Source organism: Gadus chalcogrammus, chromosome 14, assembly GCF_026213295.1.
Source record: "Gadus chalcogrammus isolate NIFS_2021 chromosome 14, NIFS_Gcha_1.0, whole genome shotgun sequence".
Lineage (NCBI taxonomy): Eukaryota > Metazoa > Chordata > Actinopteri > Gadiformes > Gadidae > Gadus > Gadus chalcogrammus.
The window spans coordinates 22058246-22074352 of NC_079425.1; the positions used below are offsets into that span (position 1 = coordinate 22058246).

At 45.8% G+C, this 16107-nt stretch overlaps 2 protein-coding genes across 2 annotated transcripts; one reads left to right on the forward strand and one right to left on the reverse strand.

The window, feature by feature from the left end:
• The first annotated feature begins 1479 nt into the window (after positions 1 to 1479).
• Positions 1480 to 7164, forward strand: foxf1 (forkhead box F1). The gene is made up of 2 exons (XM_056608284.1): positions 1480 to 2783; positions 4461 to 7164. The coding sequence occupies exons 1-2, from the start codon at positions 1805 to 1807 to the stop codon at positions 4622 to 4624; spliced, it is 1143 nt and encodes a 380-aa protein (XP_056464259.1). The 5' UTR covers positions 1480 to 1804; the 3' UTR covers positions 4625 to 7164.
• A 1450-nt stretch (positions 7165 to 8614) lies between these two features.
• On the reverse strand, positions 8615 to 15640 carry mthfsd (methenyltetrahydrofolate synthetase domain containing). Its single transcript, XM_056607565.1, has 8 exons — positions 15481 to 15640; positions 15241 to 15344; positions 14482 to 14595; positions 14158 to 14271; positions 13966 to 14056; positions 11347 to 11459; positions 11108 to 11233; positions 8615 to 10040 (listed from the first exon to the last, which is right to left on the reverse strand). The coding sequence occupies exons 1-8, from the start codon at positions 15506 to 15508 to the stop codon at positions 9225 to 9227; spliced, it is 1506 nt and encodes a 501-aa protein (XP_056463540.1). The 5' UTR covers positions 15509 to 15640; the 3' UTR covers positions 8615 to 9224.
• Positions 15641 to 16107: the final 467 nt, after the last annotated feature.

The window sequence follows — 16107 nt, forward strand, 5'->3', positions numbered from 1 at the left end:
TCCTCGCCCTGGCTCACTTTTAACTGTACAGAATGTGTACGCGCGATTGTAAAAACAATATCCACCGCAACTTTTACGCATAGGTCCTAAAACGGTGTTCTGCGGCTTCATCATCTACATTGATAATCTAACTATACATTTATGTTTTATGTATGGAAGTATACTTAAAGGAGCAGCATTAGTCGTAATAAACCTGTTTCAATGCATCGACAAACCAACGGACTTACACCCACAGCGCGCGATCCCACTAAAGTTTGATGCCGGCTGCAGACTAGGATCTCTGGGGAACAATAACCAAACGACTGTCAGCGGCTTTAAGGATATAGAGCGATCGCCTTTCACTCTTGACTTTCTCCAAAATCGGAATCAAGGCGGAAAAGATACGACAAGACGAATTACAAATTGTTGGACTTGCGGAGACGGAGATTTAAACTTCAGATTCACTCAATTTCAGGAAGTAAAAATTGTTTAACTGCGTGCAATAAATAAAACCGCGTGCTTTCTATCGTAAAAACCACAATCACTCTGCTATATTCTAATTGATGGAATATAGACTCGGTTTATCTAACCGAAGGCTTGTCGCTGTGCTGGATGGCGGTCGGTAAGCGTCAATATTCTCGGTGGCACCGTGTGTACCTGCTTACCTTTATTCTAATAGCCTATAATTTCAGGAGTCGATGCATGCAGTCCAGTACTGATGCCCACTGCCCGAACCTTTCAGAGTTATTGTAGCTCTCCCCTCGCACCCCGTGCGTAAATGTCCTCATACAGACTCAGAAAATACAGTTATGTTATAAAAACTAACATTTACTTACGACGCGGTGACTCCGGTCAAATGGCATCACAATGAGTATTGGCTCCTCTAGCGAAGCTTTGCTTGATTCTTTTATTTAAAGAAGGCCAGGGAAAATGTTTACATTCTGCTGTGTAAACATCCTGCCCATGTTCCTGTCTTTTAAAGAAATTGGGAGGCTAGTAGTTTTGAATATGAGTTATTTTTAGTAGTTAAGGCGTTTGGTGGAGCTAAAAGGGTTGTTTTTTATTTACCAACACATGTTAGAGTCTTTCTTAGAAACGGAAGTTCAGACACTGCAGTTCTCTGAAGCCAGGAAAGCTGGAAGAACGCACGAATTAACATTTGTTTCTTTATTATCTATTTGTATAAATCAGTAGTTTGAAATAACCAAAACAGCTGAATTAGACATCAGAATTTTTAGCGCTGCATCTCCTCTAAAGCGTTCCTGACCACTTGGTGATTCCACGTATGTGACTGCGAGTTCATTATTAAATTACGCACCTTGCTGCGTGCGATACCGCCTTTTTGTACCAGAGAAATGTGCACTGGTTCGGTGTGATAGGAAGAAAAAAACGGTTCCCTGAATCCTGACGGCAGACAGATGTGCGTGCAACAGCCCACCGCTGGAGTGGGAGGGACGTGGGCGGAACCTATTGCTGGGACGGCCAAGACATCAAACTTCGAATGCTCTGATTGCAACAGATAAGTCAAAAGTGAGCTCGGACCCACGAGAACATATCAACTGAAGGCTGAGGCGGACCCGGTCCTGTTTCTTAGTTCGCTCTGGACGCAGCTGATGAGGCTTTGGACACGATTCGGATCTGCATATGGATTGTATTTAAAAGGAAATCCCCTCTTGGCTAAGACGGTTCGTGCGTAAAGTTTCTCTACCCTAAACATAGGATTTAATACTGTGTGTCGAACTATCATTTGACCTGTGCTTCTGTCGCCTATACGATATAAAAAAAGAAGAGTTTTAGTTGGTCATTACGCAGCTCTCGGCTACTCATGACGGCAGAGGTTCAGCAGCAGACCCCAGCGCAGACGCCTGCTCAGAGCAGTCCCATGTCTGCCCAGGAGAAGCCCCACGGACAGACGGCGGTGATGGAAACCGCCTCGTCCACCACGAAACCCAAGAAGACCAACGCGGGGATCCGTCGCCCAGAGAAACCTCCGTACTCCTACATAGCCCTGATAGTCATGGCTATCCAGAGCTCTCCCACAAAACGACTGACGCTCAGCGAAATATACCAGTTCCTTCAGAGCCGCTTCCCGTTTTTCAGGGGCTCGTATCAGGGATGGAAGAACTCCGTGCGACACAATTTGTCCCTGAATGAATGCTTCATTAAACTACCCAAGGGCCTCGGGCGGCCCGGCAAGGGCCACTACTGGACTATCGACCCGGCCAGTGAGTTCATGTTCGAGGAGGGTTCGTTCAGAAGAAGGCCGAGGGGCTTCAGGCGCAAGTGCCAGGCTCTGAAACCCATGTACAGCATGATGAACGGCCTGGGCTTCAACCACATCCCCGAGTCCTACAACTTCCAGGGCGGCGGTGGAGGCCTCTCTTGCCCGCCAAACAGCCTGTCCCTGGACAGCGGGATCGGGATGATGAACGGACATTTGGCAGGTAACATGGAGGGCATGGGTCTGTCCGGACACTCCATGTCCCACTTGTCAGCCAACAGCGGGCATTCCTACATGGGCAGCTGCACGGGATCCACCGGGGGTGACTATTCCCACCACGACAATTCCGGATCCCCGCTGCTTAACGGCGGGGGAGTGATGGACCCCCACTCCGTGTACTCCAGCTCAGCCTCGGCCTGGGCGCCCAACCCCTCGGCCTCGCTCAATAACGGAGGCTCTTACATCAAGCAGCAGCCGTTGTCTCCGTGTAACCCCGGGACGAACCCGCTGCAGCCAAGCCTGCCAGCGCACTCCATAGAGCAGCCTTATCTCCACCAGAACGGCCACAGTACGGATCTACAAGGTATGGGCGGACGATCAATAATCCTTAATCATCCTTAATCATCCTTAATCTCAAATTACAGGTGGATCGAGGGAATGAGTGTAAAAAAAATATTGACTATTTACTATAGAGTGTGAGATCAAATTGTGATATAAAAAAGGCCTACTTTGACAAACGTTTAGGATTAAATAACGTCAGTGAATAACCTTTCATTGACAACCCAAACATTGAGCAAAAGAAAACGTAGTATTTTGCGTAAACCTTATTCAGTTATTTTAAAGACAAGTTTTAACCAAGGGAATTACAAATGTCCTCCACTTTGTCGCATGTCAACGGGTTGTGTAGCACAACACACATTTAATTGCAGCCTGATATAGCCTATTCTAACAGTCAGCAATTATAGAAAAAAACGCTGCATTCTCCTTTTAATAAAAACAGTGTTACATACTGAAGAAACCCAGTTCACACACACATAATGATCCACCCGTCCGATGGTAGAAAGTGGGTCCAACACACTGAACTCAATAAACCCAGTTCAGTGTGTTAGGCTACATATACCGAATAAGCCAAGTTCAGTGAGTCACATACTTAGAAACCCCATTCAGTGTGTTACTGAAGACACACCATTCAATGTGTTGCATACTGAAGAAACAGCATTCAATGTGTTACATACTCAAGAAAACCAATTCAGTGTGTTACATAGGCCTACTGAAGAAACCCCATTCAGTGTGCTACACACAGGCTGTGTTGGCTATTTGTTTTAATATTAACTGAACTGAATGGTTGAGTGAAAAGCTTCTCAATAGATCCAAATCGGCGGCTTTTATTCACCCGGAGAACCCTTCAGACAGTTTTATACTCGGACGCACACATCGCCGCCAGGCCCACTCGGAGGCGGGTGGAGCCAGGCAGCCGGGCCCCAGGGCTCCGTGGGGCCCTTCGGGATTAGCGTGCAAGCAGACCACTCTCAATTATGGGCTATCCAACCCCTTTACAGACCGCTTCCAGTCAATTTGGACCAAGTCATATGGTGTTCATATGGTATGGGGTCCGAGAACCAGCAGCAGGATTGAAAAATAAAAGCGATGGGATTGCTCATGGGCCGTAGAATCTGGACGACACACATTTGAAGGGAAAAGTAGGATTAAGTAGGCTATTAAACTTGCGTGTTTTATACCGTTAAACCCAACGGGTAGTTTATTCACAGTAAAGCTAAATTATTAAACCTCATCAGATTAATTGTATGTTAGTTCAATGAGCAGTCATGTTTTAAAATAAAATTAGTAAAAACAAGAGTAAAACAAATATAGACCCTTATAATCCGCAATTTACAGTTATATTTTATACCTTTGTCGCCGTCTTAATCTCTGTAGGCGTGTATTATTGTTTTTTAGTTTATGCTCATTATTTGTTTGTTGTCTGTATTGGTCCGCTGCGTTTATTAAATAATCCAGCATAGGCCCCATGTCCTAGAGGTGTTTAGGAGACGTTGATTATCAGGCCTACATGGAGGCTGCAGTCTAAATGGTAACACAAATAGCCTACTGATTGAATAGGCCATAGTTGTGCTCCTATCTCTTAATAAGGTGCCTGTGCGTCATTTCCTTTCTAACCATCTTCCAGATTTCCAGTATTTGTATTTAGGCCTATACAATCGAACAAAACAATGTAAAAACGCGTTTTCTCTTCTCTCTTCAGGTATTCCTCGGTACCATTCCCAGTCCCCCAGCATGTGTGACCGAAAGGAGTTCGTGTTCTCGTTCAACGCCATGACGTCCTCAGCCATGCACTCTCCGAGCAGCGGCTCCTACTACCACCACCAGCAGGTCTCCTACCAGGACATCAAGCCCTGCGTCATGTAACGGGACAGCGGCCATTCCGCGGACCATAATTGATTTTAAAGCCAAGGCAGACTTAACCAGCAGCAGGAATTGAAGTGGAAAAAGACAATTCTCTGAGAAAAAAAATACCAAAAAACACGCCCCCTCCCTCCCCACGTCCATGAAAACGCACACTGTGATAAACAACTTGTGGAAAACGGACTGGACTACTTGTGTACTGTTTTCTGGACTCTCCTATTCCCCACGTAGTTCAGAAAACAGACTGGCACTGCGCTAACACACACACACACACACACACACACACACACACACACACACACACACACACACACACACAAACACACACCCACACCCACACCCACACACACACACACACACACACACACACACACACACACACACACACACACACATAATGATCCACCCGTCCGATGGTAGAAAGTGGGTCCAGCTGCCGTTTGGTACTAGTTCTGCTGGCGGATGAATACCACTCTCCACGCGTCAGATGTATAGGATCCTCCAATCCATGTAAATGCACATTTCCCTTTATCTTTAGAATATGTACTTTTTTTAGGCCGACTGCATTGAGTATTTTGGATTCAAAAGCAGCGTAAAAAAAAAGAAAGTGCAATGAACAGTTACTAACGGACATCATATATTGTGTAAAAAGATGAAGGCACTTTTTAGAATATAACCTATTAGCGCAACGTTTTATTTATTTTCTACGCCTATATATTCTAACTTTAGGCGAGTTGACCAAGAATATATGCTTTATTGGCAATATTTGTCAGAACGCTTACTTATTTGTTTTAAAATGAAAATCAAAGAAATAATGTAAGCACTGTTACGTTGTCTTTGTTGTATGTAGACGGCCGTTTTTTTCAGCACTGTAAGTATATGTTAGGATCATTAATATTAGAGGGTCTTTAGGACAGGCTATGCAAAAACACACTATGAAGGTAAGGATTTGTGGTATGCAGTTTAGTCTACAGAGTAAAACTCAATCTTCACATTATCCGACTGATTCCTGTCTCTCAACTATGGGCTCATGAGATGATGAAACCCAAAGACTCAGGTCTGTGTTTTTGGCGGTGACACAGAAGGAAAATAAAAACGCCAATACACATTGTAGCGACTGTGCTTTTACACTATTGGCACATGGCTGGCCCTGCCTATTGATGCAAATAGACCTAACATTACAATTTGATTTAAAACCCATATTAATAATTATAATTCATTGATGTAGACATGAAATAAAAATGTGTAAAACTCAAATACAGTCTCCGTTTCTAATTAGAATGTATTTTCCAATTCAACAATTCGTCAACAATTCAAAGGCCTTGTCCATGTGGGGCGCATATTCATGAACAGTCAGCAACGATTATTTTGTATATAGCCGTTGCCTATATTTATTCAATATTTTTCTTTCCATCTTCATAATCCTGCAAATGTTTAGGCCTATACGTCTCCAAGGCAAAGATATAGAAACTAGTGGGATCAAATATATTTAACACAGCCTAATGCAATACCAATGAAACTTTCGAAACACATTTATTTAAAAAAAAAAGTGATCTCATGTATGGAGGTGCATGAAAGTTAAATAAATGAGCAAATAGACAAGCCCTTACACAGATAGTATTCATTAAAACCACGTCAACGAAAAGGCTACAGTGTACTGCTTAATTTAAAACAGTTTTCTTCATTTATTTTCGAGGTCTTAAGTGTAAATGTCATCGGCAAGACCATGTATATTAGGCGGCAAAAAGATTACGCATGCATTTTACATCACATATAATTCCTTTAAATGTAATTTTCTGACTGAAAAGATGATCCTTTAACTAGAATCGACAGGTGTGCCCTTGCAGGAACCCAGTAGGCAGAAATGTATTGCCTTTATTTTACCACCATACGAATAATTCACTGTCTTGGTCACATTGTCCCACCGAGACGCGCCTATAGCCTACTTAATCAATTCCCATCTACCAAAAGTTTTCCGGAAAAAAGAAATCCTTTATCCATGACATGTTTTGCATTGTGTGTTTAGCCTCATTATCTCCCAGCATGACCACTGTCTGACCCCAGGATCCAGATCCCACTTGGATGAATAGTCCAGCGTGCACAGGTGGGCTATAGCGTAAAGACGCGCTGAACATGGGAGCGCGCATTAACCAAATGATGACCATTAGCTGAGGCGCAGGGCTCCTCTGGCCGCGGTCGAGGGGGTGAGATTCCGGCTGCGGGGCACTCCAGCTGTTCCCCGGCCTGGCCTGGATGACAGGTCCATAAAAAGCCTGTGGGCTCTGCTCTTTGGAAGCAGACAGGCAATGTTCTCATCCTTCAGCGTGGGCCAGGCCTTACTGGGACAAGACAACGCAGCGGCAAGCAGGCATGCAGAGCAGGCAGGGTACACACGCTGCAATCTACGAAATGTCAAGCGGCAGTGCATAAACAGTGCAATGAAATCGTTTGGTTCGGGGGCTCAATACGAGTGCTGTAATCCAATCTGATTAGTTGGAATTGTGAGCGGATCTCCTCGTAGGCGGATTCAAAGCAGATCCATTTGACACCATCTCCCCTGTTAACTAGGGTGACCAGACGTCCTCTTTTTCCCGGACATGTCCTCTTTTCGAGACCTAAAAAATGCGTCCGGCAGGGATTCCAAAAACGTCCGGTATTTTGCCTCGTCGCAAAAAAAAAAATATATATATATTATTGTTATTATTATCTTTTTATATTTTTTTGCCTCGTCGCATATTTGTGTTTCTGGGTCTTTCACATAACCTACTAGTTATTACCATTGTATATGTCTATGGTTATTACGGCCTTCCAAGTTCTGGAAATGGTATCTCCCTTACGTTCCACCTTCTTGCGCGAGCTGACTGTAGAGAGAGTCTGTCATTGGGCGACCGATCTCATGTGCTCGTTGAGAAGGTGCCGTGTATAGACGGAATGAAACCCCCACTGAAGTTCGTAGGCTCACCCCCCCCCCCCCCCCCCCCCCCCCCCCCCCCCCCCCCCCCCCCCCCGTCAACAATCTTGCCCGGGGCGCAATTGGACCTAGGATCGCCACTGTCTGCAGCCATGCCTAAACGTAAATGTAAGTTCACGGACGAACTAAAGAAAAAAATACCCATGTTTTCGCCCCCCCCCCCGCGACGAAGTGTCCTCTTTTTCACAAACTCAAATCTGGTCACCCTATGTTAACCAATACCACCAGAGAGTTTGGAGGCCACAGACAAAATGGAAGCTCTGCTAAATGTCACTGCTTTGAGATTTTGAGATGCGGTTCAAATCCGCACAAGAACTTAACTAATGGCTTGGCTTGAGCACATTTGGTGGGACAGGACTAATGGTGTTAAACCAAACCATTGTACCTTAATGGGTAGGACAAGGCTGACAAATAAGCATTTTATTAATACAACTGAATTTAAGATTTTCTTAAGGAACTGCTGCAAGCGTGTCTCCTGTCTTCGCTTTTCTCTCTCCTCTGGTTTTGGTTGGTCTCTTTTCCCTCTGGTGTCTCTCTGACTCCTCTGGTCTGGTGTCTCTTTCCTCTTGTCTCTCTGACCTATTTGAAAACTGTTTATTGACCTCGCTATGAACGGTAATTAAATGCATCGAATAGGGTGGACGGGTTGAGTTGTTAATGCACAACCTTTAATAATGTCCCTTTCATTTTATATACTTTTCATCATTATAAAATGTGTACCTCATGTTTGGTTAACCAAAAGCAATCGTCTTATGATTTTATTCAGGAAGGGAAATTGAGTGCAATCCATGCGGTCCAGCCTCTGGATTCAGTTCAAAATGTGCAGAAGATATGTCCTCCATGCCCTCCCTACGGGCTACCAATGGGTGGAGGCTTACCGGAGCAGCAACATAAGTCAGAACTGAATGTGGGATTTGAGTACCAACGCACTTGCTAAATACGTTTATCTCAAGATGTCAAATACGTTAAATACAGTTGAATCCCGCCTCAAAGCAATTCATATATCCAATTAAGTGGATAGTCAGAGAAAATGAAAACAGAAAATATTTCTTTTGAAGTTCGTAAATGTTTAATTAGAATACAAAATAATGCATATGTTTACAATACACAACATTGTTTTACATGCAAGACCTATCAATATTTCAGTCAAGAGCCAAAAACAGTTGTTAGAAGGTCGTTATTTAGTATATATAAATATATATACACTAATAACACTCCTTCAATCTCAGAAATGGATGGAGAAGTCTGGGTTTTTTCTCTGTTATTTGCTCAATTTCGGCCGTTCGGATTAGCTTATCTCAACAGTTATCCCCGGCGTGACTAAGAACTCAACTCCACTCAGTCACGCACGGTCCTAACACAATGTATTAAAACACTTTAAAGAAGGGGAAAAAAAAAATGACAACTCTGCCCAAAGACGCACACACGCAGACCAACAGGTCCACGTGCGTGTCGGCGAGTCGAAACGAAAACACTGCTAATAAGCCAACATAACTCTAAAGCAACGCTGAAATGCACAATCAGTTTGTTATACCTATCACAATTGGCAGTTAATACAGAGGCTCAGATAACACGAGTCCTACAAAACACCTGTTTATCCCCCCAACCCCAGAACCCAGAGGGGACCTCCGTCTACTCCACCACCTCCTCCTTCTGAGGCTCCCCAGAATCCTCGTTGGGCTCAGCCTTGGTGCCGGAGTCCGGCCTGGACCGGGGTCGGCTCCTGGAGGGGCCGGCCCTCCGGCCCCCCCGCTGGTTCTTGGCCAGCTCGGCATGCAGGCTCTGGCCGTTCAGGGAGAGCCCCTGGAGGGCCTCCATGGCCTGGTCTGCGGCGTTGGGGTCCCCGTAGTCCAGGAAGGCCCGGTGCTGAGCCCCCTGCCAGGTGAGCCTCAGCGGGAGCGCCTCCTTCTCCCGCAGCGCCGTCTTCAACTCGCTGACCCGCAGGCCTGCGGGGATGCCCCCCAGATACACCGTGGTCACGTTGGACGGGGGGCCGTGGTCGCCCTCCATGCCCTCCTCCCCCTCCTCCCCCTTCCTCCCGCCCTCTCCCGCGCTGCCCCTCCAGCTCCGTCCCCGGCGCTCCCCTCTCCCTTTCTCCCGGCCCTCCTCGCTGCCGTTGGCCTGGTTGTCCCCTCGGCCCCCTTCCCTCCGCACCCGAGCCGGCCGGCGTCGGGGCCTCGGCACGGCCTCCTCGTTACCCCCGGGGCCGTCCCGCCCGGGGCCCTCCCGTCTGGGCTCCCCGTCGGAGTCCCGCTGGGTGTTCCGCCGCGGCCGCGGCCTGCCGTTTCTCCTGGGCTTCAGGCCGTCGCCCTGGGGGTCGCCGCCTCTGGGGCCCCTCCCTGGCTCCACGGGGGGCTCGGGCCCCAGGACCACCTCCTTGCCGGCCGCAAGCTCCAGGGCCCGCAGCTTCTTCAGGACGGGGATCTTCTCCAGCATGTACTTGTTGAGCTGGGGACAGAGAAGGGTATGGGCTCACTGGGCACTAGCAGCCGCTAGCCAGCCCCGCAGGGGATCCATGCTATGTAACGACCTAATGCTTGGTGTGAAGGGAACATGTGAAGGGATATTGGACTTTTTTTATTAAAGCATGCTACGAGAAACGCACTATGGACCTCCCTCCACGTTTTTTAAAACGCATAATTAAAAACGATGGAAACACAATAAAACCATAACAAAATGATATCAAAAATATGAACCAACAACCACAGACACAGCTCTTCTTTCCCCCCCTCTTCTTGACGGGGCAGCCGAGACTACACATGCGTCTAGTCAGTGGAATTTTTCACTTTCCCTGCAGGTAAAAATAGAGAGTGCTCCTTCATTCTTTAAACAGGGAGCGGGAGGACTTTGATAGTGGCCGGGGCTGTAAAGGATATATGCCGCCATTGTTTATAGCGTGGTCCTTTCTGACCCGTACTTCCACCGGCCCCGGCAGAGCCCAGCCTGCTGCCACGCAGGGCCTTTGATGAGCAGACATGGCCTTCCTGCCTGGAAGGTCACCGTGTCCGGTTCACTGAGACGTCTCAAGGGACTCACGTAGACAACTCAAGATTCACACTACATTGTGTAAAATACATTAAAGATAAATCTATAAAATAAAATGTCGATCCGCTCTGGATCATATTGTTCTTTTACACCTCTGATGATTGTGGATCGTCAAACCCTTGAGAAAAGCAAAACATTTGTATTCATTTTTTAAACTTCTCTCGTCTGCATTTTATGTTGTCCGATTCGCATGATGTTATTTAATCAATAAATTATATTTTCTACTGCCGGCTCGATTTTTTAAACCACGCCATACATCCCAAAATCAGAGTGATTTCCAACCGTGGTAGTTGATACATGAAGCTGGTATTCATTGTCCTCCACAATTCTGTGGCTATAATTTCAGGAGGGAGGGGTTACGGTAGGAGGGCTAGCGTTGGACTCACGTTCATTGTGCTTTGGAAGGAGCTGACTGCCCTCTAGCGGTCAGACATAGAATTACACATCGTGTGGATGACAATTGCGACTACCTTTGCCCAGATGATCCCCTCGGGTTTGGGCAGGAGGCAGTCGGTCTTGATGACCCTAGTGGGGGTGAGGATGTAGTCCACAGTGAGGTCGTGCGGTTCGACCAGTTCCTCTGAGAAGTCCACAACCTGTGAAGACAAGCCACACAACGCTAGTCAACACCCGGTTAGTACCAGTGCTCACAGACGGCTTCTAGTTTACATTTGGGAAATCTGAAAATGCTTAAAGATGAAACACTGACCTGACAGTCGTGGACGATCGTAATCACCACTGTGGACTCCGTCACAGCTCCCATCGAGACCATCATGCCGTACTCCATGTCTGCATAGCCCTCTCCTTTCCCTATTCGATAACCTGTCGGAGTGGGAGCCCCCAGAGGGGTCAGGAAGCAGAAATGTAATTTCACCACAGCTTAATGGAATGCTGAGGCGTCAGCCCAGGTCAATATGTGCAGTGAATATTTTATTAAGCTGATAATATATGAATATTTCATGCAACTGTAAAATTTGTTAAGAGATTCCAAAAATAACTGATGACGCATGCAAATATAAGCATAGCAGGGAAGAAACATACTGATTCCTATGGTGTTTAAAGTCGTGCTTTTAGCATAACCCGAACAATCCAAAGGAATAGTCTTTTAACCCTAACAAACCAACTGCTACAACGGCCATGCACTACCAAACTGAACAAAGCATGAAAATCAATAATATAATAAAGAATTCAACCAGTAGACCAGACCTCCGTTTCTATTTTGCATTGAACAGTGCAGTGAGTGTTCTGGTACAGTCCCATGGTACATGTACATGGTTCTGGTACAACCAGAACCATGTACACCATGTACACCCCCCCCCCCCCCCCCCACTATCCTAAACAGCCACTGACCCTAGTCCAGGACAGCTCTGATTGGGGCTTGAATTCCAATATTCCAAGACAGAAAAGCCCATTCGGACATATGGAGATGGTTGCCTTAACTCAGGACAGGAGAAGTTAACCGTGGACGGCTTGCAAGGATTGCCCAACGTGGGCACTGGGTGGACGTCCTAATGAAGGCATTTGTGTGGGATGCCATGTAACAAAAGTCCTGCATCAGTGGAAATCACCAAACCTTGAAGTGCCTCCAATGTGTCTCACTCCAGCCTTGAAACTAGATCATAGACAGGCCATCAGAGGTACTATTTCTCCTCCCCGGCAACACATCTACTACTGGTGTAGTCGATGTTTACAACCTGTCAACTATCAGGAAATAAATAATCAAACTGTTCTGAACCTGTGTGTGTGTGTGTGTGTGTGTGTGTGTGTGTGTGTGTGTGTGTGTGTGTGTGTGTGTGTGTGTGTGTGTGTGTGTGTGTGTGTGTGTGTGTGTGTGTGTGTGTGTGTGTGTTAGAGAAGTTTGAAGGATGGCTTAATCGGAGGAAGTGCTTGTCATAAGCGTGCAATCTAAAAAGAAGTCAGGTGCTAAGCAAATGCCAGCATATATGTACCACACTGTCTGTGTCATATTCAGGGCTTATACATCAGAATTTGATTTTTATTGTGGGTAATAGTCCACCATTTTGTGATAATCCTTAAAAAATGTACCAAAACCTAGGTTAATCAAAACTTTGTTCTCGTCCATGTCTCGAGAAACACAACAATGTCCCTCCATAATAACAAATAGTTTCACGTTACATTTCTAAACGGTGAGAACCATCACTACCAATAACATTCCTAAGCTCCAACACTTTGGTAATCGAGGCGGTCATTGCAATGTAAAGTCACAATCTCTTAGCCCTATACAACATGATATTCATAATAAATATATACAAACAAACACATGTAAGAAGAGGCCAATATGCACTTCCGTTCAAAACTTGGGGTCACTTAGAAATGTCCTTAAAAAATAAGTTTTTTTCAATCAAGATAAAATCTAATTAATCAGAAATACAGTCTAGACATTGTTAATATGGTGAATTACTATTCTAGCTGGAAACGGCAGATTTTTTTTAGATAATCGACATAGGTGTACAGAGGCCCACTTCCAGCAACCATCCCTCCTGTGTTCTAATGGTACATTGTTTTAAGTAATCGTGTTAAAATGCAAATTGATGATTAGGAAACCATTGTGCAATTAGGTTAGCACAGCTGAAAACTGTTGAATAATAGTGTGTGAGTATTCATGGAAAACATGAAATTGTCTAGGTGACCCCGATCTTTTGAACGGTAGTGTATATACCAGGGTTGAGCCTGCCCAGGAGGCGACCGGGTCAACCCTGGGGGTCATGTTCCTGGAACCCTTAGGTTGGTTCATTGGCATCATCGGCATGGTGTGAGTAAGTGCAGATAGACTGCACTTATGAGGGTATGAGGTGGGTCTGCAACCGCGCGCCCAAGTGCACAGAGCCTCTCCAACATTCCCCAAAGGACAACAGGGCCCATGGATCCAGGCTAATATTCTCCATGACTGTGGGGCAGTCCTGTGGACACCAGAGAGAACCATGTCGTGACTCTGGTGTTGTCCGTCAGGAAAATGCTAAAGGGACCTGAGCCGATTTCACAAACCATACAGTTTCTATGCTGGCCTTTGCAAAAGGAGACGATTCTACCATCCCAACAACATTAGTTCTCAACATAGTTGTGTTGCTACTGAGATGAGAGTGGCTGCCTGGTCATGGCCTTAATGAACGCACTTATTGTATGTTGTACGTGCTTACTTTTAAAAAATACTAATTTGCATCGTGAGGCTTCTTATCCTGGCTATCTTTGGTTAACCTAAAAATTGTTAGTGCTTGGCACTTGGTTCTATGGCCCATCTTTTTCCTGGCTAATAAACTAGCGTTTCGGACTTATACCCATATCTCAGAGCTAGTGCGGTGGCTCTCACCTTTCTCAGAGACGGCCACAGAGCCAACCACAACCAGGTCCACCTTCACCTTGGCGTCCAGGCCAACGGGCACGCTGAACTCCTTCACGCCCTGCAGAAAGACGCACAGTTAACCGGAGAGTCACGTTACGCGTGATATGTGATGATTGCGTTTCTCAAGCTAGCTAAACCAGAGCTAGCTTGAAAACTAACCTGGGATGTGGAGCACACACGCAGCTGCTCTTTGCTGGCCCCCTCAGGGGGGGTGATCTTGTTGAAGAGACCGGCGCGAAGGCGGGGGGTGGGAACCAACAGCGTTTTCTTTGCCTTAAAAGAGATAAAGAAGCAGATATGTGATTGGTGAACATTCAATGGCCACTTGTTAATGTTAAAAATGAAACAAAGACTGAAAAGATATTTATAAATACAAAAAAACTGGTGGTTCCGAACTATAGTTCCCGGAAATTAAACAGGCGTGAGCGGGCCATCATCTGTAGCTTCTAGAGGCCTTTTCACCCACACATGGACTACAACTACCTGTAGCACTTCCAGCCGGGCACCCTCCAAAGGCTTGTCAGGATCCACTTTCACCTCAGCTGTCTCGGTGAAGGCCTCAAGCCCAGTGACCCTGGCACAGGCGCTGAAGGCCCCCTGCATGGAGGAGGGTGTGGACAAGAGGGAGCAGAAAGTATGTGGCAGGAACTTACGTCCAGTGTGACAAAGCGTGCCTGCTGCTGCGGTCTGTCAGGGTTAACTTTGACGGTCTGGCTAGACTTGAATTCCTCAAGGGCCGTCAGCCTGTCACAGGCTTCAACTGCACCCTAGCACGCCGCGACCATAGAGTTAGTTGCACACATGCAGAGAAAACCAACCAATAAAAGATCTTGAATACAATTTATAAATTAGAAGCTATACCATTGGCGTTCACTAATCCGGCTGTTGGTAGGCCTATATGAAATCCAAATTGAATCAAGTACATCCAAAACATGCACTCGACGTTATTATGATCCGTCATCTTTTTATAAGAGATTAATCAAAATTAGCCAAGGTATTGTGGTTTAATTCCCGTTATCCCATTGCAGTAAAAAAGTTTCTTGTCCCCACCAGATGAACCCGCAGAGGTGTTTTCTGTATACTTAAGTGCCACCTCTTCAGCGCCGACCCAAGAGGTCCACGGTGAACTCGATTTAATGGGACCGTGAGGGCCCACGTTTAGTGACTGATCTACACATGTAACGACCGTAACCACGTTTTAGCCGTAGTATTGTACGGCTAGAGTGAAATGAGATGCATTACCTTGAAATTGGGAATACGGTTGTGAACAGGCCTCGGGAAGTTTGCGAGGTTATTTTCTTCGATATGGTCCCAAACTTTCTGTCGAATGTCCCATTTTGTGGCGCCTGAAATTAAAGGGTAAACGTTTATTGAGAATATGCATCGATAAACTTAACGCAATAATCGTTATTTTAGACGTTAATACACAGGCATGCAATGGAATTAGAGTGTTAAGGACGTAAAACGTCGTAAACATTTTACCAGAGCTTATCTTTATAGCAGCCTCCATATTACGCAGCGCTCGTCGGTGATACTAATAACTTTCTCCAGGGATCCAGAAAAGTAATTTAAGTAGAGGAGTGGTGCGAGTAGACGCTGGGAAACATCGCAACAACAGCTGCTCGTCTGGGGCTTTTGTTGTATGGAAGCCCACGAAGACCAATCCATTCGCAATTCGCTAAATTAAATCCATGTTGCCGTTATGCGATCCACGCACACAAAAACACCCATCAAAACAGATAATCCTGCCCTACAGGAAAATCAATTGCTGTTTTTCTTTCCCCGAATTACGTTGTATATATCGATGTAGGAACGTTTGATGATTGTCTTTGGTGATTTGTGTTATTCATTAAAACTGTATTTGGTTTTATTCAGTTGCATTGGGTTTTGGTTGCGCACTTTCGACATAAACGGAATGTAATAAACCGCAGTTTGGGAGCCAGAATATCGGATCATAGCACTGGACCGTAAAAGCACAACCCTCTGCACCAGAGTGGCCTCCCTTGGTACCTGTAGACTAAAGGTACTTGACCACCACCTGCAGGCCTTGTTCAGCTTAACACCTCTTCATTTTGTAACTATTATGGGCCTACTAGCGGGTTTGACGCA

Coding starts and splice junctions, on each gene's coding strand:
- foxf1 (XM_056608284.1), top strand. CDS start 1,805: ATGACGGCAGAGGTTCAGCAGCAGACCCCAGCGCAGACGCCTGCTCAG. Junction 2,784..4,460: donor CCACAGTACGGATCTACAAG/GTATGGGCGGAC, acceptor TTCTCTCTTCAG/GTATTCCTCGGTACCATTCC.
- mthfsd (XM_056607565.1), bottom strand. CDS start 15,508: ATGGAGGCTGCTATAAAGATAAGCTCTG. Junction 14,596..15,240: donor ACCGTATTCCCAATTTCAAG/GTAATGCATCTC, acceptor TCCTCCATGCAG/GGGGCCTTCAGCGCCTGTGC. Junction 14,057..14,157: donor GTGTGTGCTCCACATCCCAG/GTTAGTTTTCAA, acceptor GTCTTTCTGCAG/GGCGTGAAGGAGTTCAGCGT.